A 27,058-nucleotide genomic window follows, 5' to 3' on the forward strand; every position below is an offset into this window, starting at 1 on the left:
AAATAAAGCTTTTATCTAGAAAACAATTTAGTTGAAGATTCACTCACTACGTGGCGCTAGTGTCCTTAGGGTCTTCCAGTCTAATTACCGTAAATTTCACGTTCTGAATCACCAGCATGAATGCTTTCTTTTAGAAAACCATTCAACTCAGAACTTGCCCAATACGTAGTGCTAGTGTTCTTATGAGCAATCAGTTTGATCAGTGCGTCGCACGCTATGTCCAAAGGGAAATATTATGAAAAATGAATGTACCCCAAATGTTATTCCCTAGGATCATAGGTTTGGACCTGTAGTTTCAGAATTTGTGCGGCTTAATATATTTTATCTTGGGTTTTTTGATATTTCTGATTTTTTTCCTATTTTTCCATACAAATGTCGAAAAAAGCCATTTTAAGGTCAATTTCATCCCATATAAAAATGTATGGGGAAAAAACCCAAGATGGATGATTTTAAATCGCACATATTCTGAATCCAGAGGTCCAAAAATGCAGTTCAAGCGAAAAAAATTTGAGGTACATTCACTTTTCATAATACTTCCCTTTGGACATAGCGTGCGTCGTATGTATATCACGAGTTTTTGACTTTTTAGAAAAATACCGTGTATGGTAATGTTACTCAGAAGAATGGAAGCTTGCATCTAGAAAACAATTTATTTCAAAATTCACTCACTGCGTGACCCTAGAGTTGTAATGAACTATCAGTTTGGTTCAAGCATCGTATATCTCACACTCTGGATCATTACAAAGGATTCAGCAGAGTTGATCAAAAGGACAAAAACTTTCGATTTTTTAGGAGTTTCTCAGATAGTATAATTTGAAAACTCTGAGGGAGTTCCCTTGAAATTTTATCGGTAATTTCTTTGACAACTGCTTTGGACATTTTTTGGCAATTGATTCAGCACTTTCTTTGGGAAATCCTTCTGCATTTTATTTGAAAACTGTTTTATGAATTTCTTCGGCTTCTGTTTTAAGGAATTACCAGGTAATTCCTTTAGAAACTTCCTTGAACATTTCTGCGAAAATTCTATTGAAAATTCGGCGGAAAGCTCTTTAAGATTTTTTTTGGAAATCTCTTTCGATTTTCTTTGGAAATCTCTTTCGATTTTCTTTGGATAAAGTACTTTATCCAAAACCAATTACTCAAATGCAGACATGGGAAGCACTCATTCAATTGTTGTATTTCTCTCACTACTACACACAATCAGAAGCGAGTTCTTTTATAGTTTAAAATTTTAAAGTTACAGTGTTCGACGACAATGCACAACTTTGTGAAATCTACAGTAACAAATCCTGGATTTCTAGGGTTTTATGAGTTAGCGTTGCATACATGAAAAATTTGAATTTTAAGCTGTAAATTCAAGGCTTCTAAAATTCTACAGTCTGTTCTTGATCATGTTCAGCTTGACAACCTGACACACGCCCCTGGTGAGGCTGACGTTTAGTCACACACAACAAGCAAAACCCAAAAAAATCGCCTCCGTCATGTCTTGCGAGAATCGTTGTTAGGTACGAAAAATTAAACAGAACACCTTACAACAACGACAGAAACAAGATCCAACCGATCCACTTGGGGCGGCCGGCGATGCAATAATAAAGCAAGCGACCGACGACTAACGACGTATTTCTCTATTCTTAGACCCATAATACCGGCTATTTTCGGCGAGCCGTAGTCAGAAATAAAAACCGCAACCAACCATCGCATCGCATCGCTTCGCTCGCACGTTTGCAGCAACCCCTCGGAAAGCCTATACGGAAAGCGCGGTGGTGGCAAGCTCCACTTGCTTCCTGATGCTCTCGATGTGGCGTGGCGGCGGTCGCCGCGGCGGTATAGGGTTCATTAATGAAAACGCGATCTCGGAAAATTACAAACAATTTTCACCGCAACATGAGAAACAGCAGCTACCAGCAGCAGCAGCAGCAGCCGGATCGAATCGCGTGGGTGGGCCGAATAATGAATGGTTATAATGGCGATTGCGTATGGGAGGGGGAGATCGGGGTGATATTATTTCCGCGGTTTTGAGTGACTGTCAGAACTACGTTTTTAATTGTCCAAAAAAGGACCTTGTGACGTAATTGGCAACAAATCCGCTTCAAGCGGATGGCTATGGGATTGGCTCTCAACCCTTTCATTCGCAACTTCCTGTATAATCCAACTAGTCGTAACTAACTAGACACTGATCCTCTTTGGAGCCACCATTTAACGGAAATAATAGGCTCAGTGTACCAGTTATGGCTATAGTACCTCAAATTCGCCATAGTTGATTTTCAACCTTTAACGATGCAAATCAACAAGAAAAAATATGTGAACAACAGCTCACGTTCACAAAAGATGATTGCACTCATTCAAACTTCTCAATTTCCTAAAATTATGATAGAAATAAATCATTTTCCTTAAAATTTTGGCTTCTTTGCACCCTATTTCGCCATAGTGTACCAGTTATGGCTAATCCCATAAGGAATGCATGTAAATAGTGCGAAGTGGAACCGAAATAACAAAATGTATCCATAACTGGTACAGGGTTCCTATCATTGGCACACGCCGTAATCAATACTAAAAGTGGATTTGGCCCCGTTTCTATATTTTTCCTGAAAAGTATGAAAACAAATCTATCATTTGACATATCGACGACATTCGTCAGTCTTCTTCTTATTTTTGTAGAAATAGTTTCCCTTAGGTAGTGCGATAACTGGTACAGGCACCCTAACAATTATATTGTACAATAGAATCATCTTGTGCTTCTTGTTTCATTGTTTAGAGATCTTGCTTCCGTAGTGCCTTGGTGAATGAAAGAACTACGTATCAGACAAACAATATTTCTAAAATTAAATCATAAATTAAAAGTTATTTAGTTATTGGTTATTGAGCTCTCTATGAACTACTTGTGCTTTCTTAGGATAAACATGTATCAAAATCCTACACAAGGCAGTCAAATAACGTTAAGGACTAAAGTGCTTCATGCCTGCCCTTCAATGTTCTGGGCGTTGCACACCTTACTGTATTTAATTCCACGATGCGCATTTCATACCATAACCTCCAACAATTTCATCTTTGTTTCCACAAAGTATAAAGGTGTGCGGAGGTGGACGTGAGCACAAAATGTACGGCCGATTGACACGAGTCAACGGCTTAGAGTAGGTTTGAAGATCATGGACTTAAGTAGCGTGGAGGCACATATGTTTCTACGCAGCGGCAATTGAAACGTCCTTGCAAGGCGAGGGACTTAAAAACACATGATGGATTTAGGTTTACACCAGTTGTACAAATGCCTTCTGGTTATTCTCAATCTTGCGCTCTGTATAACAACAAGAGTTTCGATTAACTGTATTTTAGAATCGAAGAACTTGTACATTAAATAAAAAACACCGCTCGTAAGGGAGTCATCCTCCCTTCTCACGCCAATGGCAAAAATAGAAACCCTCGCAAAGGTGAGACACTGCACTGGGTCTGCCGAGCTGACAATGATGAGGAGCCCGGCCCAAAATAAACCATTACTAAGAGAGACGCACACCATCTGCTAGCTACGCACGCACTGCCCGATACTCTGAGTCGCCGTAATCGGTGACCGGGAGTCTTTTCCGAGCTCGGTTCTGCTCGGAAAAGTGAAAACAGATTAGTCACTAATTGTGCTGCGGTGTGCTCCTTCTTTAGGTGTGTGACTAAGCGGCGAGCATTCGCTTCCTATACCTAGTCTACGAGTAAACTCCGCTCGAAAGTGTCCCAAAATGTCATTCCGATCACGTTCCCGAACGGTTCAACCGATCGTCACCAGAAGGGCCGCCTCCCTTACGAGGGCGACGCCTCTGAACACCTCGATCTCCAGTCCACTCGGTTCCAGCAGCTACGGCAGGTCCTACGGTAGCGGAGCCAGCAGCAATCCATACAGTTCGGCCACCAGTTCGTACAGCTCGTATTCACCGGCCACAGTTTCCAGCCCGTCCGGACGGTTGAACCTGTCTTCCAATGGCGGTGGCTCCCACTACTTTGACTATTCCAACCTGTCGTCCCGGCGAGATTCCTACGGTAGCAATTCCAGCCTGGCGTACAAATCGCCCTACAAAGACAAGGACCGGTACGGAAACAGCGCCAGTTCGGCGTACAGCTCATCGTACAAAGATCGCTACACCAGTCCGTACACCTCGGCGTACGATAACGGATCGAGCTATGCGCTGAAGCGCGTCAATCATCTCACGGCCAACGGACTGTCCGGATCGAACGGTAGCCTCAACAGCAGCAGTTACTCCCCTTCGTCCTATGTGAACAAAACCTCCTCGGCACACGTCGGCCGGAGTCAATCGCTGAGGGACCACGAACGACGAAGTCGCAGCCGAAGTCGAGCTTCGATAGCGTCGAACCTGTCCAACACCGCCGGCGCCAGCGGATCGCTTTCGCGATCATACAGTACAAACTCCGTCCAGAGCGAGGGATACGAAGTAAGGATACCGAGGAAAAATCATTGCTTTCAATTTGTTGATATTTTGTTTTAAATAAATATCTTACCACAAGATAACTGCTAACCTTTTTTTTTGACGTTTATTTTTTACGGAACAGTCCGGAACGGAACGGGGTCGATCGCGCGTTGGTTCTACCGCATCCGAGTTAGCGGACCAGCAGAAGGACGGTAGCGAATCCAAGGAGAATGGCGGTGACTACATCGACTACAAAGCTCTCTATGAACAGGCCAAGTGAGTATCCATCCGTTTGCAGGTTATCCATCCAGCCGGCATACATCATGTTATGCTCTTGTTTTTTTTTGTTACCTTTGCAGAGCTGATAATAATAAGCTTAAGAGTGACTTAAGGAAACGGGATGAAGAAGTGGCTAGTCTGCAAGCGGCTCTCGAAAGGTTTAACCTCGCGGTAAGTAGCAATTCCGGGCTAGTTTAGGTTTTTTGAATCTTCCAAATGGAGGAGAACGTGCCTCTGAAGTCAGTCTTTTGCCACACCCAAATTATTCTGAAGTTCTCGTTTTCTTGATCTGCGGTTAATGGGATATTCTTAACTCTGGTTACATACAGCCGTATTTTAAGAATCACCTGAAAGTTTCAGATATCTCCAGTGCCTCGTACAGCTCGGTTGCTGGATGTATACCCTACACTTTGGAGGATAACTTAGAAACTATCTATATTTCCTGGGGCTTCAACACTAAAGCATTTCACAGAATGCACAAATCTTCAAATTTTTAGAATTTTAAACTCCAAATATGGCCTTGTGGTTTCAAGGACTGCATGCACTGACTGATATCTCCACGATACATAGTAGATTAGTTAGTCTCAGATAGATTCCCTTAAAACATCTTAACAGTTTCTTGCACAAGTTAAGTTCGTTCAAAGAGGGATTCTTTGGACCAAGAGTAAGATCTTTATTTAGGTGTTTTGACGGTACTCAGAACATCTCTAAAGCTAATTGTAGGTAGGTAGATGTAGATCCATGACGTATTCCTTTGTAAGGCCTTTTCATTTGACAGTTTCGCGTATGCCATTGTTTACAACTACCGGCACCAGTCTGTCATGCTCTAGGAGAACTGCCAAAGAGCCCTAAAGCCCAATTTTAAAATTTGGATCAGTAAAGCTGTTAAGGACAGACTTGTTAGAATCCCAAAATGGCCGCCACAATGGCCGACTATGGCACCTACTCACGATTTTGAGAGCACAAATATCTTCGTAAACAAAGCCAGCGCACTTGATCTTCTTATTTTAAGCTTATTACAAGTGAGCAAGAACAGAATAATAAAATGCACCGTTATATGAAGCTTGCTTCTTGAGATTTGTGTGTTTGGAGTTCTGATGCACTGTTGAAGCGGGATTTCAAGACGTTTGTCCTTAATAAGTGTCCTCTTTTTTGCTTTTTTTGGGCCATTCAGACCACTTCGTACTATTTCATCTGACGTTTTGATTTTAGGCCCTGAAGAAGGCCCAAACCAAGGGTCGAAACGTCGGATGAAATAATATCTCTTCGCTTATAATTTATTCTGACCGGAAAGTCAACAATAGAGGGATAACCGATAACATTGCCAACCCATCGGTTATGTCAACAATTAGCTGTTAATAAGAGTGAATAAGAGCCATGTGTTGAAAAGGGTTACTTTTAGTTAGAAATTGTCACACTGATGTGTGAATAAATTATTTCACAGATATCTTGGTCTACACGCATAGCTTCCTGCAGGCATTTTACTATGAAAATATTCAACGATTTTTTCCGATATTTAGCCATTGATTTCTACCAGGGTGCGTCTCGTAATTCCTCCCGAGAATCTTTTAAGAGTTTTTCCACGGATTTCTAATGGAATTCTCGGTATTCCACTCTCGATACATCTCAGGATTACTTCAAGTATTCCTTCTAGGGATTTATTCGGGATGTGGGATTCTTCCAGTGGTTCCTCCTGGTATTCCCCACCCAAGGGATTCTTTCAGAATTATTTTGCGGATTCTTCCTGGGATTTCTCCCGGGACTCGTTCAGGGATTCCATCCGGGATTCCTTCCATGATTTCTCCAGGGTTTCCTCGGAATTTATCTCGTGATTTCTTAAAACATTTCTCGTAGTTTTCCGTCGAAGATTTTTCCAGGGATTCCTTCAAAGATTTCTCCCGCGATTCCTCCATTGATTCCTATCGGGATTCTTTGGGGATTCCTTCCCGGATTTCTTCACTGATTCTTCCCAGGTTTCTGTTAGAAATTTCTTCAGGGATTATTCCAATGATTTCTTCATTGATTTCTCCAGGATTTCCTTTGAGGATTTCTCCCGGAATTTATTTAGAAATTACTCCTGGGCGCTGCCATAACCTACGTAGACTCCACGTTGGTCATCTCAGCCCACCCCTTTCTCGTAGACTTTCGTCCATAAAAAATATGAAAGTCCTTGTTTGGTCCGAATACTTTGACCAGACTACCCCCTCCCCCTAGATTCTACGTAGTTTATGGACAGGTTTCTGTCAGGAATTTTTCAGACCAGGTGTTCTTCTCGAGACTCCTCCATTGATTCCTTCCAGAATTCTTTTGGGGATTCTTTCTATGATTCCTTTATGGGGTTCCTTCACTAGTACTCCCCGGGAATATTACGGGATTTCTTTGAAAATTCCTTCTGGGATTCTTCCAAGGATCCTTCATTGATTTCTTCAGGCATCGCCCGGTATTTCTTTCGAAATTTCTCCTGTGTTTCCGTCACGGATTCTTCCTGGCATTCCTTCATACATCATTGCAAACATTCTCTCCGGCATTCCTTAATTGATCCTTCATTAGGGACTTCTTGCGGAAATCATAGGATTACCCTGGATATTTCTCCTTAGTTTCCGTTAAAAATTCCTTCTGGTGATGATGAACCTGGGGCGTGTTAGTGGAATACCTGTAAGTAAAAAGAAAATCAGATTAAGTACTGTTCCTTTGAATTCCACTAAGATTTTGCATCCTTTGACAGATCGTATTTCGACCCCAACTGTAAGGTCGTCTTTAGTGTCTTGTACTTGGCTCGGATTCCTGCATTGATTTCTCCAGGCATGGCCTTAGAGATTTCGCTCGGAATTTATTTTGAAATTTCTCCTGGGCTTCCGTCAGAGATCCTTCCAGGGATTGTTTTCGGCATTCCTGCAAACATTACTTCCGGGATTCCTTCGATTATCCCTCCTACCTCGGGGTTCTAATAGTATTTTTTTCCAAAATTCCTCCCGGGATTCTTTCCGGGTTTCGTTTAATCTCCTGGAATTCCACCCTAGTTTTCGTAAGGGATTCCTGCCAGGACTCCTTCAGTGATCCCTCTCGAGATTCTTCCAGGAATTCCTTCCAAGATTCCACCAGGAATTTCTTCAGGATTCTTGCAAGGATTGCTCCTGGGATCATTCAAGGTATTCCACCCCAGATTCCTTCACTGAATCTTCTCTGGTTTTCCGAAGGGATTCTTTCTGGAATTCCTTCAAGGATTTCTCTCAGGATTCTTCCAGGGTTTTCTGCTGGGATTCCTACACTAGTTCTTCCTGGGATTACTTTAGGTATGCTTCTTTAGCGATTCCTTCGTATTCTTTTCGAGATTGTTTCTCAGATTTCCTTTATTGATTCTTTCCGTGATATCTCTAGGGACTTTTCCAGGGATTCCTGTGTTAAAATACCTGAAGAAATCGAATATTTCTCCGGAGAATCTTTTTTCTCCGAATATTTTTAGGGATTTCTCCGGGGATTCCTTTAGAAATTTATTTCGGGATTCCTCCGGGATTTCTTCTGAACTTTTCTTTAGGTATTCCTTTTACGACTTTCTAGGTTATTTCAGGGATTTCTCCCAGAATTCTTCCAGAGATGTTTCTCGACATTCCTTCAGGGATTCCTCAAGGAGTTTTGCTGGGATTCCTTTCGAGATTTCTTCCGACCTGCTCACGGGTTCACCCGCGATTCTGTAAGGATTCCTCCTGAGATTTTATATCCATATAATTTTCCCAGGACCAGGAATGGAGCGAAGGGGTGGGGCGGAAATATGCTATAAAAAGGACAGGGTACACGGTAGCAGAATTCACTAATTTCCAAATTTACTCATTTTTTGAGTTGTCCCAGTTCAGATCAGATTTATGTGAATCTTGCTTATTTTGGAGTAACTTTTTCTTGGCGTGCATGTCAAAAAATGATAAAAACGATATTTATGGATTCTGCCTTACCTTGCCGGACCGACTGTGAATTGAGCTAAGACACTATCAGCATTGCATAAAAAAGCTTTCATAAGAGCAAATAAGAGTGGGAGAGTGAAATAAAACTAGAGATTTTTGAGCCGGATATATTGGAAATCTAGGAAACGCCTCAGATGCCCCTTTAAAGTTCTCCTGAGAGCCTATGAAGCCCCATTAAAGACCTCTGAATCCTCCTGAGCCGCCCTAAATTGCCCTGGAACACATTGGAACGTCTCTGACACCCCTGTTGAGAGCCTATGAAAGTTTCCTAAACCTCCTGGAACACATGGAACCGCATAAAATCGCATCTGAAACTTCCGCAAAGCTAATCTAAGAGACTTGAGAAGTCCCTAAAAACCATCTGAAACCTTTTGTAATGCCTTGAAACAATTTCGCTGATTTCCAGTTAGATACTGAACGGATCTTGGAAAAGCTCTATAGAAGTATTCCAGACGAGTTTTTGAACAATGTTTTCCCTTTTTGGCATTTACCTGAATAGCCGGTATGTCTGGGAAAAAACATGTAATTTAAAGGCACACCATTTTGCTAATTGACAAATTGAGAGATGAATTTGTGAACAAAACTTGCGTTCTGGTGAGATTCGAACCATGACTCCCTATCCACTAGACCGGCGCTTCAACCAACTAAGCCATAGAACAAGTTGCTTATGTCATTGGACTAGGAGCGATATTTTGGGGATTCCTGGCGAGACTTATGATAGATTTACGTCAAGGTCATTGTCAGACTCCAAGGGAGGCCCTTTCTAGTATCTCCCGAGCCCTTGTTGGATTACTGAGGCATGCTTTGGCAGAATATTTGGATGATTCTGGAATTCCTGAAAATCGCTGAGGATTATTTGCGAGAAATTGTGTTGATTCCCTAAAAGATTCTTGTTGGAGCCCTTGTAAGTGATTACTGCCAAGATGACTTTTAGTGTATTCAAGGAGATTCCTTTGACGTGTTCTTATTGAATTCTTTGTTATTTTTGTCACAAGATCCTTAGTGGAAGGACTTAATAGATCTTTGATAGATTCTACTCGAAATCCCTTGTGTAAGGATCGAGAGGGCTACTGAGAATGTATGGAACAGGGCATGAGCATTGGCAGTGTGCTTGAGGTCGGTTCCGGACGCGAAACCTTGGTAAATACATCGCCTTAAAATTCCAGATTACTTGCTGAAAACTTGGTTGCTCTCTAGCAGTATTTTGGTGGATTTTTACCGATATTATTGAGTAGATTCCTAGAATTGGCTTCAAATAGTTTAATCGGTTCTTGCGAAAGGATTTAAACTCCTAAGGTAGACTGTTCACAAACCATTCTTGGCGGATTTCTGTGAAGATTATTTGTAGAATAATTTCATAAACCTCGAAATGGCGAACTTTCGAGGAGATCCTCGTAGACCTGCTACAAATCTTCAGAAGGTTCTTTGATGAGGTACTTCCTTGCAATATTCTTTACTGGAGCCTTGATGTTTTTTTTTTGCGAATTTCTCTAGGAGTTCCTAACGAACTCATAGGAAGGTTGTAGTGCTTATCAGATTTTAGGTAACTACCCAAGATTTTTGGTGCATCGCTGGGAAGATCTTCTCAACAGATTCCGTCCAAACTGAAAAAGGCATTCCTGGAGAGATCCAAGCAGAATACTTGCTCGTTCCCAACGATAAGTTTTGTAAACTCCTTGGTATTTTTACCGAGAAATTCAACAGACCCCTGATGACACCCTTCATATCTTCCCCCTGAAATTTTGACGGGTTTCTGAAACGATCCTTAACATTGTAACGGATATCGTGCTGCTAGTTCAGCCGATCGTGTGGATATCCCCAATATGGATGAGAACGGCTACGAAGAGCTGAGTGACCACGTGGATGATCGGCATTCTCCAGACCCGACAACGAATCCAGAGTTGCAGCGGAAGAGTGTGCGATTCAAACGAGTAGTTAGTTCGTGATAGATCCTCGATGGGGAATGCTATACGCAGGTTTTGATGATAAATTAATCAATAAAGAATTAGGTATATATGGATCTTGACACTGAGAAATCCCAAATAATTTCAATGGGGCACGTTCGGTGTAGTACTAGATTTGTATGTAGTAATGAGTTGAATTTGTGTATGGTGAGTTGATGAATAGGATGCCAACGGCGAAGTACTAAATGTGTAGTAATGAACTGAATTTTAGTAAGAAGCTGAATTCTTCGTTTCTTGGAAACTGTGTTGTTGTTTTCTTCATTTCTTGTCTCTTTATCAGCACAGTTTGTCAATGTTTTGCTCAAACAGCATCAAATTAGACAAGGAATCCTTGCAGAAACGGAGAATTCACTTTCTCACCATACAAAAATTTAACGAATTACTACAAATCTATTTGACTTCTCATCATACAGAAATTCAGCTCATTACTAAAAATCTAGTACTTCACTGATTGCGTCCCATTACCATTTTGAGTAGAGAGATGCCCTGATCTCTTCGATATTTCTTCTGAATATGATACGAAAAAAACTGTAAGATTGGTCGTTATCGTGAAGTTTGAGGCCCCAGGTTATTGACATCCAGACTTCGAGGTGGTTTGAACACCTAGATTAATCGAATCCGAACTTCAGGATAATTTGGAGACCTTAAACTATTTTGTCTACCTTCGTAATATAACGTAATCGCAACTTCCTTTTTCCTCAGACCACCAAAAACAACTCGCTGTCGGAGCTGGAGAAGCGGGAAAAGCGAGCGATGGAGCGGAAAATGTCGGAAATGGAGGAAGAGCTCAAGGTAACTGACCACACACCCTCTGCTATCCCCAATCACATCTATCTCTTCATCAACGCGCATCTCGACGTCGCTCGACGTCGGTGTCGTCTACCTTTCTTCTCCTGTTTATACTCGTCTCTATCCACTGGCACTGGTTTCTCGCTATTTTCATACTTTCGTCTATTTCGTTTCACTCGAATTGTGACGTGAGGCTCCACCTTTTCCCGCCATTCCCGAATAGGACAGATCGGTGTAGTACTAGATTTGTAGTAATGAGCTGAATTTTTGTATGGTGAGAAGGTCAATTCTCCGTTTCTGCACTGAAATGGTGCAAAAAGCGTAGGTATTATGATTCCTTGCCTAATTTGATGCTAATTGAGCAAAACTTTGGGTAACAGTGTTGTTGTTTTCTCCATTTCTTGCAACATAAACAACATAGTTATCCAAAGTTTTGCTCAAACAGCATCAAATTAGGCAAGGAATCATAATACCCACGCTTTTTGCACAATTTTATTGCAGAAACGGAGAATTGACCTTCTCACCATACTAAAATTCAGCTCATTACTACAAATCTAGTACTACATCGAACGTGCCCTATTGGCAATAGGAGAGATCGGTGAAGTACTAGATTTGTAGTAATGAGCTGAATTTTAGTATGGTGAGAAGGTCAATTCTCCGTTTCTGCAATGAAATGGTGCAAACAGCGTGGGTATTATGACTCCTTGCCTAATTTGATGCTGTGTGAGCAAAATTTTGTGCAACAGTGTTATCGTTTTCTCAATTTCTTGCAACATAAACAACATAGTTATCCAAAGTTTTGCTCAAACAGCCTCAAATTAGGTAAAGAATCATAATACCCACGCTTTTTGTACCATTTCATTGCAGAAACAGAGAATTGACCTTCTCACCATACTAAAATCCAGCTCATTACTACAAATCTAGTACTTCACCGAACGTGCCCCATTATCGTCATTCTTACTTCCTATTTCCTAACCCGTTACTACTGGGAAAGTGGAGAAGTCCCGCGTCCTTTTCGGCCTTATCTTTGAAGACACAGCAAAAGAAACAGAACTCTCTACCATCATGAAACAAAGTCATCATAACCCAAAGGCGAACACCGCTTTCTTTATTTTTGCAGAACAAGTTCGTTTTCCGCTTGATTTCAGATATAATAAACACATTTTTAGTCTAACTTTTAAGGGGTACGGAGTCATCCATGAAATACGCCTGCAATACGTCAAAAGTGATCTTTTATGTGTCAAATTTGATCGTTTCTTCGAAATAGGACGCAATCAGTGAAGTACTAGATTAAAAGTAGTGAGCTGGATTTTTGTATGGTGAGATGCTCAATTCTCCATTTCTGCAATGATATGAAGCAAAGAGCGTGGGTTATATGATTTCTTGCCTAATTTGATGCTGTTTGAGCAAAAGTTTGGGTAACTATGTTGTTGTATTATTTATTTCTTGTAACTTCAACAACACAGTTACCCAAACTTTTGCTCAAACAGCATCAAATTAAGCAAGAAATCTTATAACCCACGCTCTAGGCATCATATCATTGCAGAAATGGAAAATTGATCATCTCACCATACAAAAATCCAACTCACTACTTTCAATCTAGTACTTCACTGATTGCGTCCTATTGGAGAAGATTCCACTAATTTTCAGACATCTCTGGAAAATACGTGACCTTTTCAAGAATGAAAACTCCCCAAGTTTATTTTATCTAGTTTATTTTCATTCGTTTTCAGTGCTGCTTTTGCTATTAAATTTTGATTTTTGATGTGCATTCTCCTACACTAAAAACAAAAACAACATCTAGATCGACAACAAAAGATAACTCGAACATAGTTTTACGACAACTATGGATAGCTGGTATTTCAAACAACCGAAACGTATAACATGGAACACTAATTTAATAACCAAACATCTTATAATTTAAAGTAACGAACAGAGCATAATAATCTCGCAACACACATAAGCTTCTTCTATAATTTTTGTAACATTTGGTTCAGTCGAAATTGGTGCAATATCGTACCTTCATTCTAGTACTGCATTTTTATTCGGCGTCATACTTCATGGTTTACATTATAATTGGCTGCTAACAATATTACGATTTCAAAAGAGTCGCCCTAACAACAAAACTAACATATTGCGCACCATACAAACACAGGAAATCCTATTCTTCTCAACAGTAATTCTCTGTTTAAGGTTTATCGTTTTCTTCCTATCTACATACCTACCTGTCTGTTTCTGAATGGAAGTTAAGGTTTTGTGTCGTAGTTGATCGTATCATTGGAAATTGTAAATAACATCTGCGGAACGAAATCTGCGTAGTGTACAGTTCGAAATTAACCATCATTGGCAATACTCTTGGTCTTCGGGAAAAATGAGGTACTAGATCGACAATTGTGAACATGTAAGCAGTCTTCTTGTACTTCATTTTCTCGATTTAAACAGAACAAAATCAAACATCTGAGCGAGATCAAACCTTAACTTTCGACTCAGACCTCGGCGAGTGTCACACATCTAGTACTGCATACACTAGTTTTCATTGAAAAAAAAACCTGAAACAACACTTATGAACAATCTGTTTTAATGAAACTTTCGTCTTGTACAACCACCCTCACGTTTGCTCTTCTACTCCGGTCAACGAATCGAACGATCGACGAACAATTTTCGGCCTATTTCCAAATTCTGAATATCTTCTGTCCAATCTACTACTACCTTTCACACGTGACGCATCAAATCAGCTACTACAAAAATACAAAACCGAGAACGAACGTCTCCGTGCGGAGAACCGCGCCCTCACCCGAGTGGTGTCGAAACTGACCACTTCGGCGCAGAACCAGCTGCACAACAAACACTAGCAGCGACAGCTGTAGCAGCAGTAGTAGTAGTAGTGGTGGTGGTGATGGTAGCAGCAGAGCATCAAACAGGAAAAGTAGTAGTAGAAGCACAGTCTAATCGCGCAGCCGATGCCGAAGAAGAAGACGCGGCGATGATGACGCGAACCGTGTGTGTAATTCTGTTGCTTCCACAAACACACGCACAAAACTGGAACGGGTGCGCAAAAGCCTTTGATGCGCACGTCGCGATCCAATTTCTAAACAGATATCTTCTCAAACACTTACTACTCTAGTACTACGCGCATTTTCTCTGATAGTATATTATGTAGTAGTTTAAACGTTGGTATTTAATCTGCCCTAAAAGTTTGTCGGTAGCGTGAAATATACACCAAGATTGGAATTGTAGTAGTAGAATTAACCATAATTGCCAAAATAAACTAGTTGAATTGAATCCTAAAGTGCTAAACCGCCAAGAGTAATAATCCTAAATACATCGGAATCAAAACAAAAAAATGGTGCTGTGTGTCTGTGGAGTATCCGGAAATCGTTGCAAATCGACGAATTTTGAGGACAACGACAACTTGGCATCAAGAGAAAGAGAACAGCCAGTGAAGGCGTAAACGAAGTACTAGAACGAACGTTAGGCCGCATTACAAAGTCCCCAAGCCAAACTCGCGCGACCCTCAAACTCTTCGTTAAATCTATCGACAACCGTGAACACGTCTGCGTGCGTGTGTGTTGTGTCACCAGAATTTGGCCATCCGAGATAGAACTGATTTTGGTATGAGGCGTTTTATGGTTTTCTTCTTGAGAGTTTTTTCTGTTTCGTTTTTTTTTCTTTCCGTATTAAACCAAGTGATGATCATTAATCTCGTGGTTTTCGTTTTTTGTTTTGCGTTTTATATTTTACTTTGGCGAGTTTTTATTTGTCTGTAACTGTGTCACCTTATTAGCACTACTACCTATTCCGGTGCAAAATGCCAAACATTGTTTACCTCACTAGATGTGTACTTAATTCGCGCATTCATCAATGAGTTCCAATTTGCATTCAGTTGTAAACATTCTAGTACTACTTTTCCTCTCATACTTATCAAGCGAGTATTGCCACTTTGAAGTTTGTTTACTGTTCAATCAAAAATAAATGTATCTAAAGTTGTTGTTTTTTATTGATATATGTGTATTTCTTATTTTGCAATAAAGTGTCTTTTCCAGTTATTAATGGAGCTTTGCATTTATTTGCCTGTAATCAAAAAATAAACCGTAAATAACCTATGATTAATTTAAGCAGTGCAATGCGTTAGGTCAAAGCTCTTTCATTGTTTCGCTTGAAAAAAAAAGAAAGTCCACTCCATTGCTAGCGATCCGGAAACCATGATATGTTTACTCCGAAAAAAAAAGAAAACAATCTAGTACTGCCTCTGCCAAGATCATGCGTCTTTCGGGACATGAATTTGCCGTTAACCGTTCACCGCATATGACGCACACCAACGCACTTCTTCCGTCTCGGAACACATAATGCAAATACACTGCCCCTCATGCACTCACTCGCACACGCACACACGAACACGAATTGTAACAAATTCCATCTAGCTATCTATGCTGTAGTTTTATCTGGAATATTTGGACACTAACACCGGTGTGACCAACTATGAACAATGGAGTGGCCTTTCGCTTGATCGTTTCTAACTGTGCTACTTGCTTCCTAATACTTTTATGTGGTTGGTACTAGGATAATGATTTATGACTTATTGTATATATTAAAATATGTTATGTTCTAGTACTGCATTTAAATGCTCATGTCCTTCTGATGACAAGTTCTAAAGTTTCTGAAGTTTTGATGAGAAACATTTCAAGCTTCTAGTTAAAAAATTTCAAGCTTGTGATGGGAAGGTTCCTAAGGTTTTGATGAGAAGCTTTCCAACTCCTGATAAGAAGCTTTTCATGCTCCCAATAGTAATCTTTCCAAGCTTCTGGTAAGAAGCCGTTCAAAATTTTGATGACAAGCTTTCCAAGTTTTTGATAAGAAGTTGTACAAGCTATCTGATGAGAAGCTCTTCAAGCTTTTAAAGAGAAGTCATCCATGCATCTGATAACAAGCTTTTAAAGCTTCTGATGAGTAGCTGTTCAAGCTTCTAATGAGAAGTTTTCCAATCTTATGATGAGTACAATCTTCTAATGAGAAGCTTCCTAAGCTTCTGATGAGAAATTTGTTCAAATTATGATGATAAGCTTTCCAAGTTGCTAACTTTTCAAACTTGTGATGAGAAGCTGTCTCAGCTTGGGCTGAGAAATTTTCCAGGTTTGTGAGAATGCTTTTGATAAGAAGCTTTCCAAGCTCCTGATCAAACAGTTCCCTAATTTCTGGTGAAGCCTTACAAGCTTCTGAAAAAAAGCTTTTCAAAGTTTCAATGATGAAGCTTCTGGTTCCAAGCTTCTAGTGAGAAGCTTGCGAATCTTCTGATGGGAAGTTTTCCTAGGTTTTAATAAGAAGCTTTGAAATGTTGTGATGAGACGCTTGGTAAGCTTCTGGTGAAAGACTTTTCAACCTTGCGATGAGACGGTTTCCATGTTTTTGATGAGAAGCTTCTGAAGGATTGGTTTCCAAGTTATGCTTATAAGCTTTCCAAACTTGTAAAGAAGCTTTCTAAGGTTTTGATGAAAAGCTTTTAAAGCTTTCGATGGGAAGCTTTCAAAGCTTATGATAACAGCTTTCCATTCATCTAATGAGAAGCTCTTCAAACTTAAGATATGAAGCTCTCCACGCTTCTAATGAGAAGCATCTTAAGAAGCTCTCAAAGATTCTTATAAAAAAATTTGCAAGCCCCTGATGAGAAGGTTTTCAAGCTTGTGATGAGAATCTTTTCAAGCTTGGTGGGAAGCTTGGTAAACTAATTCTGGTGGGAAGCTTGGTAAGCTGCTTCTGGTGAGAAGTTTTGGAAGCTACTGATGAGATACTTCTCAAGCTTCCAGTGAGAAGGTTTACGAACCTCTGTTGAGCAGCTTTCCAGGTATCTGATGAGAAACTTTCCAAGCTTGTAATGAGAAGGTTTCCAGGTGTTTCTGATGAAATACTTTCCAAGCTTCTGATGAGAAACTTTCCAGGCTGGTGATGAAAAGCATTCCAAGCTTCTGGTGAAATGCTTTCCAAGCTTCTGATAGGAAGGTTTTCAAACTTGTAATGAATAGCTTTCCAAGCTTGTAATGAAGAGCTTTCAAGCTTGTAATGACAAGCTTTCCAAGCTTCCGATGAGAAGGTTTCCAAGGTGTTGATAATAAGCTTTTCCAAGCTTGTGATGAGAAGCATTCTGATACAATCTTCTGATGAGGAGCTCTCCAAAGTTCTGATGAGAAGTTTTCCAGGCTTCTGATGAGAAGCTCTCCTGTTTCTAATGAAAAACTTGCAAAGTTTTTGATAACAAGAAGCTTTCCAAGCTGATGGGAAGGTTTCCGGGCTTGTTATGAGAAATTGTCCAAGCTTCTGATGAGAAAAATTTCAAGCTTCTGATGACAAGATTTCCAACCTTGTGATGAAAAGCTTTTCGAGGCTCTGATGAGTAATTTTCAAAGATTTTGAAGAAAATCTTTCAAAACATGTGGTAAGAAGCTTAACAGGCTTCTGAAGGATAAGTTTTCAAGCTTCTGATGAGAGTATTTACCATCTTCTGATGAAGGGCTTTCCATGCTTTAAATGAGAAGGTTTCCAAGCTTCTGATAAGAAATTTTTAAAGCTCCTGATGGTAAGCTTTTCAAACTTATGATAAGCAGCATCTCAAACTTCTGATGAGAATCTCCTCAAGCTTGTGATGAGAAGGTTTCCAAGATTCTGATGGGAAGCTTTCTAAGCTTTTGATGAGAAGCTTTCCAAGCTTTCTAAGCTTTTCCAAGTAGTCTGATGAAAACCTTTCCAAACTTCTGATGATATGCTTCCCAAGCTTCTGATGCTATGATTCACCAAGTCTAGCTGGAAACCTTCTTGAAACTAGAAACTTTGAAGAAAATCTTTGCAAGTTTCTGCTGAGGAGATATCAATTTTCTGCAGGGAACTAATTTTTCATTATTGCTAATGGGTTTATAATTTATGTTGCTGAAATTTATATTATTTTCCATTGTAGTACTAGTAATAAATGTATTCTAGTACTACTCACATGTTAAAACACTTAAGTAAAAAGAAAATTGGGTTCAAAACTGTTAATTTTCCTTGTCAGAATTCTGAGAGATTCGTTCCCAGGATTCTGGGAGAATCCTTCTCAGGATACTGAGAGAATCCTTGCCAGGATTCTGAGAGAATGCTTCCCAAGATTCTGGGAGAATCCTTCTCTGGATTCTGAAGGAAGTCCTTCTCTGAAATCTGAGAGAATCCTTGTCAGGATTCTGCGAGAATCCTTGTCAGGATTCTGCCAGAACCCTTGTCAGGATTCTGCGAGAATCCTTGACAGGATTCTGCGTGAATCCTTGTCAGGATTCTGCGAGAATATCAGGATTGTGAACGAATCCTTGTCAGGATTCTGGACGAATCCTTGTCAGGATTCTGGACGAATCCTTGTCAGGATTCTGGACGAATCCTTGTCAGGATTCTGGACGAATCCTTGTCAGGATTCTGGACGAATCCTTGTCAGGATTCTGGACGAATCCTTGTCAGGATTCTGGACGAATCCTTGTCAGGATTCTGGACGAATCCTTGTCAGGATTCTGGACGAATCCTTGTCAGGATTCTGGACGAATCCTTGTCAGGATTCTGGACGAATCCTTGTCAGGATTCTGGACGAATCCTTGTCAGGATTCTGCGAGAATCCTTGTCAGGATTCTGCGAGAATCCTTGTCAGGATTCTGCGAGAATCCTTGTCAGGATTCTGCGAGAATCCTTGTCAGGATTCTGCGAGAATCCTTGTCAGGATTCTGCGAGAATCCTTGTCAGGATTCTGCGAGAATCCTTGTCAGGATTCTGCGAGAATCCTTGTCAGGATTCTGCGACAATCCTTGTCAGGATTCTGCGACAATCCTTGTCAGGATTCTGCGACAATCCTTGTCAGGATTCTGCGACAATCCTTGTCAGGATTCTGCGACAATCCTTGTCAGGATTCTGCGACAATCCTTGTCAGGATTCTGCGACAATCCTTGTCAGGATTCTGCGACAATCCTTGTCAGGATTCTGCGACAATCCTTGTCAGGATTCTGCGACAATCCTTGTCAGGATTCTGCGACAATCCTTGTCAGGATTCTGCGACAATCCTTGTCAGGATTCTGCGACAATCCTTGTCAGGATTCTGCGACAATCCTTGTCAGCATTCTGTGACAATCCTTGTCAGGATTCTGTGACAATCCTTGTCAGGATTCTTCTACAATCCTTGTCAGGATTCTGAGAGAATCCTTGTCAGGATTCTGAGAGAATCCTTGTCTGGATTCTGAGAGAATCCTTGTCAGGATTTTGCGAGAATCCTTGTCGAGATTCTGCGAGAATCCTTGTCAGGATTTTGAGAGAATCTTGTCAGGATTCTGAGAGAATCTTGTCAGGATTCTGAGAGAATCCTTGTCATGATTCTGAGAGAATCCTTGTCAGGATTCTGAGAGAATCCTTGTCAGGATTCTGAGAGAATCCTTGTCAGGATTCTGAGAGAATCCTTGTCAGGATTCTGAGAGAATCCTTGTCAGGATTCTGAGAGAATCCTTGTCAGAATTCTGAGAGAATCCTTGTCAGGATTCTGAGAGAATCCTTGTCAGGATTCTGAGAGAATCCTTGTCAGGATTCTGAGAGAATCCTTGTCAGGATTCTGAGAGAATCCTTGTCAGGATTCTGAGAGAATCCTTGTCAGGATTCTGAGAGAATCCTTGTCAGGATTCTGAGAGAATCCTTGTCAGGATTCTGAGAGAATCCTTGTCAGGATTCTGAGAGAATCCTTGTCAGGATTCTGAGAGAATCCTTGTCAGGATTCTGAGAGAATCCTTGTCAGGATTCTGAGAAAATCCTTGTCAGGATTCTGAGAGAATCCTTGTCAGGATTCTGAGAGAATCCTTGTCAGGATTCTGAGAGAATCCTTGTTAGGATTCTGAGAGAATCCTTGTTAGGATTCTGAGAGAATCCTTGTTAGGATTCTGAGAGAATCCTTGTCAGGATTCTGAGAGAATCCTTGTCAGGATTCTGAGAGAATCCTTGTCAGGATTCTGAGAGAATCCTTGTCAGGATTCTGAGAGAATCCTTGTCAGGATTCTGAGAGAATCCTTGTCAGGATTCTGAGAGAATCCTTGTCAGGATTCTGAGAGAATCCTTGTCAGGATTCTGAGAGAATCCTTGTCAGGATTCCGAGAGAATCCTTGTCAGGATTCTGAGAGAATCCTTGTCAGGATTCTGAGAGAATCCTTGACAGGATTCTGAGAGAATCCTTGTCAGGATTCTGAGAGAATCCTTGTCAGGATTCTGAGAGAATCCTTGACAGGATTCTGAGAGAATCCTTGACAGGATTCTGAGAGAATCCTTGACAGGATTCTGAGAGAATCCTTGACAGGATTCTGAGAGAATCCTTGACAGGATTCTGAGAGAATCCTTGACAGGATTCTGAGAGAATCCTTGACAGGATTCTGAGAGAATCCTTGACAGGATTCTGAGAGAATCCTTGACAGGATTCTGAGAGAATCCTTGACAGGATTCTGAGAGAATCCTTGACAGGATTCTGAGAGAATCCTTGACAGGATTCTGAGAGAATCCTTGACAGGATTCTGAGAGAATCCTCGACAGGATTCTGAGAGAATCCTTGACAGGATTCTGAGAGAATCCTTGACAGGATTCTGAGAGAATCCTTGACAGGATTCTGAGAGAATCCTTGACAGGATTCTGAGAGAATCCTTGACAGGATTCTGAGAGAATCCTTGACAGGATTCTGAGAGAATCCTTGACAGGATTCTGAGAGAATCCTTGACAGGATTCTGAGAGAATCCTTGACAGGATTCTGAGAGAATCCTCGACAGGATTCTGAGAGAATCCTCGACAGGATTCTGAGAGAATCCTTGACAGGATTCTGAGAGAATCCTTGACAGGATTCTGAGAGAATCCTTGACAGGATTCTGAGAGAATCCTTGTCAGGATTCCGAGAGAATCCTTGTCAGGATTCCGAGAGAATCCTTGTCAGGATTCCGAGAGAATCCTTGTCAGGATTCCGAGAGAATCCTTGTCAGGATTCCGAGAGAATCCTTGTCAGGATTCCGAGAGAATCCTTGTCAGGATTCCGAGAGAATCCTTGTCAGGATTCCGAGAGAATCCTTGTCAGGATTCCGAGAGAATCCTTGTCAGGATTCCGAGAGAATCCTTGTCAGGATTCCGAGAGAATCCTTGTCAGGATTCCGAGAGAATCCTTGTCAGGATTCCGAGAGAATCCTTGTCAGGATTCCGAGAGAATCCTTGTCAGGATTCCGAGAGAATCCTTGTCAGGATTCCGAGAGAATCCTTGTCAGGATTCCGAGAGAATCCTTGTCAGGATTCCGAGAGAATCCTTGTCAGGATTCCGAGAGAATCCTTGTCAGGATTCCGAGAGAATCCTTGTCAGGATTCCGAGAGAATCCTTGTCAGGATTCCGAGAGAATCCTTGTCAGGATTCCGAGAGAATCCTTGTCAGGATTCCGAGAGAATCCTTGTCAGGATTCCGAGAGAATCCTTGTCAGGATTCCGAGAGAATCCTTGTCAGGATTCCGAGAGAATCCTTGTCAGGATTCCGAGAGAATCCTTGTCAGGATTCCGAGAGAATCCTTGTCAGGATTCCGAGAGAATCCTTGTCAGGATTCCGAGAGAATCCTTGTCAGGATTCCGAGAGAATCCTTGTCAGGATTCCGAGAGAATCCTTGTCAGGATTCCGAGAGAATCCTTGTCAGGATTCCGAGAGAATCCTTGTCAGGATTCCGAGAGAATCCTTGTCAGGATTCCGAGAGAATCCTTGTCAGGATTCCGAGAGAATCCTTGTCAGGATTCCGAGAGAATCCTTGTCAGGATTCCGAGAGAATCCTTGTCAGGATTCCGAGAGAATCCTTGTCAGGATTCCGAGAGAATCCTTGTCAGGATTCCGAGAGAATCCTTGTCAGGATTCCGAGAGAATCCTTGTCAGGATTCCGAGAGAATCCTTGTCAGGATTCCGAGAGAATCCTTGTCAGGATTCCGAGAGAATCCTTGTCAGGATTCCGAGAGAATCCTTGTCAGGATTCCGAGAGAATCCTTGTCAGGATTCCGAGAGAATCCTTGTCAGGATTCCGAGAGAATCCTTGTCAGGATTCCGAGAGAATCCTTGTCAGGATTCCGAGAGAATCCTTGTCAGGATTCCGAGAGAATCCTTGTCAGGATTCCGAGAGAATCCTTGTCAGGATTCCGAGAGAATCCTTGTCAGGATTCCGAGAGAATCCTTGTCAGGATTCCGAGAGAATCCTTGTCAGGATTCCGAGAGAATCCTTGTCAGGATTCCGAGAGAATCCTTGTCAGGATTCCGAGAGAATCCTTGTCAGGATTCCGAGAGAATCCTTGTCAGGATTCCGAGAGAATCCTTGTCAGGATTCCGAGAGAATCCTTGTCAGGATTCCGAGAGAATCCTTGTCAGGATTCCGAGAGAATCCTTGTCAGGATTCCGAGAGAATCCTTGTCAGGATTCCGAGAGAATCCTTGTCAGGATTCCGAGAGAATCCTTGTCAGGATTCCGAGAGAATCCTTGTCAGGATTCCGAGAGAATCCTTGTCAGGATTCCGAGAGAATCCTTGTCAGGATTCCGAGAGAATCCTTGTCAGGATTCCGAGAGAATCCTTGTCAGGATTCCGAGAGAATCCTTGTCAGGATTCCGAGAGAATCCTTGTCAGGATTCCGAGAGAATCCTTGTCAGGATTCCGAGAGAATCCTTGTCAGGATTCCGAGAGAATCCTTGTCAGGATTCCGAGAGAATCCTTGTCAGGATTCCGAGAGAATCCTTGTCAGGATTCCGAGAGAATCCTTGTCAGGATTCCGAGAGAATCCTTGTCAGGATTCCGAGAGAATCCTTGTCAGGATTCCGAGAGAATCCTTGTCAGGATTCCGAGAGAATCCTTGTCAGGATTCCGAGAGAATCCTTGTCAGGATTCCGAGAGAATCCTTGTCAGGATTCCGAGAGAATCCTTGTCAGGATTCCGAGAGAATCCTTGTCAGGATTCCGAGAGAATCCTTGTCAGGATTCCGAGAGAATCCTTGTCAGGATTCCGAGAGAATCCTTGTCAGGATTCCGAGAGAATCCTTGTCAGGATTCCGAGAGAATCCTGGTCAGTATTCTGAGCGAATCCTTCCCAGTATTCTGAGAGAATCTTTGTCAGGATTCTAAAAGAATCCTGGTCAGGATCCTGAGAGAATCCTTTCCAGAATTCTGAGAGAATCCTGGTCAGGAATCTGAGAGAATCCTGGTCAGGATTCCGAGAGAAACCTTGTCAGGCTTCTGAGAGAATCCTTGTTAATCAAAAGAAACAGTATTTAAATTACAAGTAAAATGACAGATTATTTCCATACAAGCGGTTATTGGTGATATGCTATTGTAGTACTAGATGACTGTAAAAAACAGTGTATCTTCGATCTCTTCACCTCATCTAGTTCAAGCTATGTCACATTGCAAAGACTTAGTCTAGTAAGAAAAGGGAACCTCTAGGTTATTGTTATTCTAGTACTACTCATTTAACGTTTTCGCTGTGTATATATTTTTTTCGTTGTTCATTCAAAGCTACTTTATACCAGATGTGTTTGTTGTACCGGAGTTTAACAAAATGATTATGGTAAATTATCACAATCCCTGAGTCTGTAACATAAGTTCTTGTTGTTTGTCAAACTAACTGCCCCATGATGCAAACAACACTTGTTCTTCTACTACCACCCGTATGACTTTGAATGTTTCGTGTAAATATTTGCCTCGTTGTCTACTACTTCGTTTCTTCTAAGTTTTATATCGTTTTTTTGTATCTTTTCTATCTGTCGAATGATTATTAACTGCCGCTTTCTCTATTGTTACTTAAAGCCTTCGGTTCGATGCCGTTTGTTTAGACACATTTTATCGCGCCAACCAATCTAACCTTTGTTTCGTTTTTTTTTTCATTTCTTCCCAATCGAATTGTATTCTTGCCGTCGTCATGTGTCTGTTTGTGTGTTCGTGTCTCTTTCCCCGAAATCTTCATAGCAACTGGAAGCCCTCAAGACCGAGAATCAGCGCCTGAAGGACGAGAACGGAGCGCTCATTCGTGTAATTAGTAAGTTAAGTAGATAGAAGCAGGCCACAGTCGGCCCAACGACGCTGATTGAGTTAACAACAACTACTACTACTACAACCACAAATGCTAAATAGAAAAAAGAATTAATCAAAAAAAAAAAACTTCTAACACTTGAAAAGCGGAAAAGCAGATTTTTTTTCTACAAGTTCTCTTACGCAAAATTGAACTTTTTATCATTTGGATTAGGAAGAGAAACTTTGGAAGGGGAAATAACATTTCAAATCAAACCTAGGTAGAGAACAAGAGTAAAAAAAACTATTTATTGACAGAAGAAAAACCACGCGTACACGGTAAAATGATTTCAACGATTATTTTCAGATAAGTAATTAGCTTTTTGGGGGATTTTTTCGCCCAGTGCAGGAGAATGCTTTGTATTTTAGTCAAAAAAATGAAAAGAACAACACTAATTGTTTCGTAGTAAAAAACGAGAATGGAAATATTATTTTGTTGTTGAACAGTAAAAACGGATTTTTTGTAAAATAGATCGATTCAAACTTGCGCGCAGTTAGTGATGCACTCACATCACGTCAATCCGTTCGTTTGTGTCAGTGTATGAATAAACTAGCGCGACAGTTTGCGCTCTTCTCTATGTACAGTAAAAAACTTCTTTTCTATTTGAATTTGTAACAAATCAAAAACAACAATAAATATGTGAGCGTCGAGGAGTGCAGAATAATCTGGAAACAATAATTGAAGCTGTTCAAAACACACTGAAACTCTTTAAAAATCGATAGGTATATTTATAGACTTTTTATAGCGAACCGTACGTATTTATATTTATACAAAAATTCGTGGACAAGAGATTTCCTTTCTCTATAGTTTATTTGCTGCTGTTGTGCTGCATTAACCCGAAAGTCTTCGAAGAGCTCATGTGAAAATTGACCTGAATGTAGCACTGCATATCTGAAGTGTTATCTAATAACACGGCGTTTTCTTGTATGGTATTCAAACCAACGATTATTTCATTCTGTTGGTAAATGTTTATTTATTGTTCAAACAAATATCATACAATGTGAAGTTGTGTTACGTTAGAAGTTCCACTGGCATGTTCGTGTCGAGTGGTTACCACATGCAAAAAGTCGGTCCGAAATAAATTGGTGAGCTCGTTCCATATTATTTCTTGTCATGCTATACATCAGTTCTTTATATTTGTGTCCCGGAAGATATTACTCTCGCAGTTAGCGGTGATATGCAGTCCAATCGCAGCGAACAGAAAAACTCTCCTCCATTTGTTCTCTCGTTTTGCTGCTTCCGAAGCAAATAAAGTAAAAATCGCGCACACGGATTTGATCTCTCCTTCATTGGCTCGTATACAGATATACTTGTAGATAGACTGTTGTAGGCTGCTGGCTGGTACAAGGCACTACCAACCAGAAGTGCGCCTTGATTTTTCTACGATTCTAGTACCATACAATTTTGAAGCTTTTCTTATGCACACATTGCTAACATGATTGTGTCTCTACGAGCGGCAGTTAGTTTAAAAACGCTAGAGAGAGGTGATAGTAATTAGGTTGAGAGCGTGTGTGCGTCAACGTAATGTAGATAGGAACTTGAATGGGAAAACATGAAAGCATTTTCGAAATACTTTTTTCTGTGTGGAGATTTACAATAATTAGGAATAAAAAAAAAACAAAACTCCTCCGTTAGCAATTTTTGCCAGTTTTTTACACACCCACAATTAGAAATTTTAGTGTCTATTTATTGTTCTGAAACGGAGGCAGATAAAGAGTGAGGAACTATTGAAAGCAATCTTTCGTTAAATGTAAAAAAAAAACCTTCTTTGAACAAACACAACAAAAAACTCCTACAATGTATGTTAATTGCTGTATCTCTTGAGCGTTTTAGTTGATAGTTATCTTCTTCTTGATTAGTAGTCGTTTAATATGTGTAATACATCTACTGTAGAGAGTGTGTATGGCGTCGCCCGAGAGCTACACAAAACATGCGTAACTGAGAGATGGAAGCAGTACTTCTCCTCCCTGTTTATTGTCATTATTGATTATTGAGTATGTTTATTAAAATTATTATTATCATTATTGAAACTATCTTTATCGTCATAGTTATGTTGTATTTGTCATCGAATTGTAAGTGAAAAAAGATGAAAGCATACATTTGCATAGGAACACAACACAACGCAACACCACACACACACCCACATACAAACAAACACTCAACACAGAACACCCCATTAATACATTGTAATTTATGTTTATTGCCTGTAGCGATGAGGAAAAGCGCATTGTACTATTATTATTTTCAAAACCAACAAAACAGTTGAAAAATACAGAGGAAAAAATGTTGAAACGGTGGTTTATTACTTTCTCAGATCCGAAAATCCTGTCAAATTCGAGGAGTTGCCTGAATATAACTGAAGCATTGATGAGGGTCCATATAGCCACAGCTGTAAAGGCTTGGTTATCCAGCATGGTCATGCTGGGGGAGACGGGTTCGATTCCCGGTCGGTCCAAGAACTTTTCGTTGACAAAATTTCCTTAATTTCCTTGGGCATAGAGTATCTTTGTGCCTGCTACACAATATACACATGCAAAATGGTCATTGGCGGATGAATCTCTCAGTATGCTGAGAAG

General features: G+C 40.8%; 1 protein-coding gene across 16 annotated transcripts in view; it reads left to right on the forward strand.

The window, feature by feature from the left end:
* The window catches only part of LOC109416470 (protein phosphatase 1 regulatory subunit 12B), a 263,264-nt gene extending 236,490 nt beyond the window's left edge, over window positions 1-26,774 (forward strand). For 15 of the 16 annotated variants that reach the window (XM_062853692.1, XM_062853691.1, XM_062853705.1 and 12 more), the window contains 4 exons: window positions 4,549-4,682; window positions 4,766-4,856; window positions 11,308-11,397; window positions 14,130-14,639. In XM_062853692.1, the coding sequence (XP_062709676.1) occupies window positions 4,549-4,682; window positions 4,766-4,856; window positions 11,308-11,397; window positions 14,130-14,246 (432 nt within the window). In that variant the 3' untranslated portion in view covers window positions 14,247-14,639. Of the gene's footprint in view, window positions 1-4,548; window positions 4,683-4,765; window positions 4,857-11,307; window positions 11,398-14,129; window positions 14,640-24,379 lie in introns of those variants that run through there. The other variant, XM_062853694.1, reaches the window with a different exon arrangement.
* Window positions 26,775-27,058: the final 284 nt, after the last annotated feature.

This window comes from Aedes albopictus, chromosome 2 (assembly GCF_035046485.1).
Source record: "Aedes albopictus strain Foshan chromosome 2, AalbF5, whole genome shotgun sequence".
NCBI classification, from domain to species: Eukaryota; Metazoa; Arthropoda; class Insecta; order Diptera; family Culicidae; genus Aedes; species Aedes albopictus.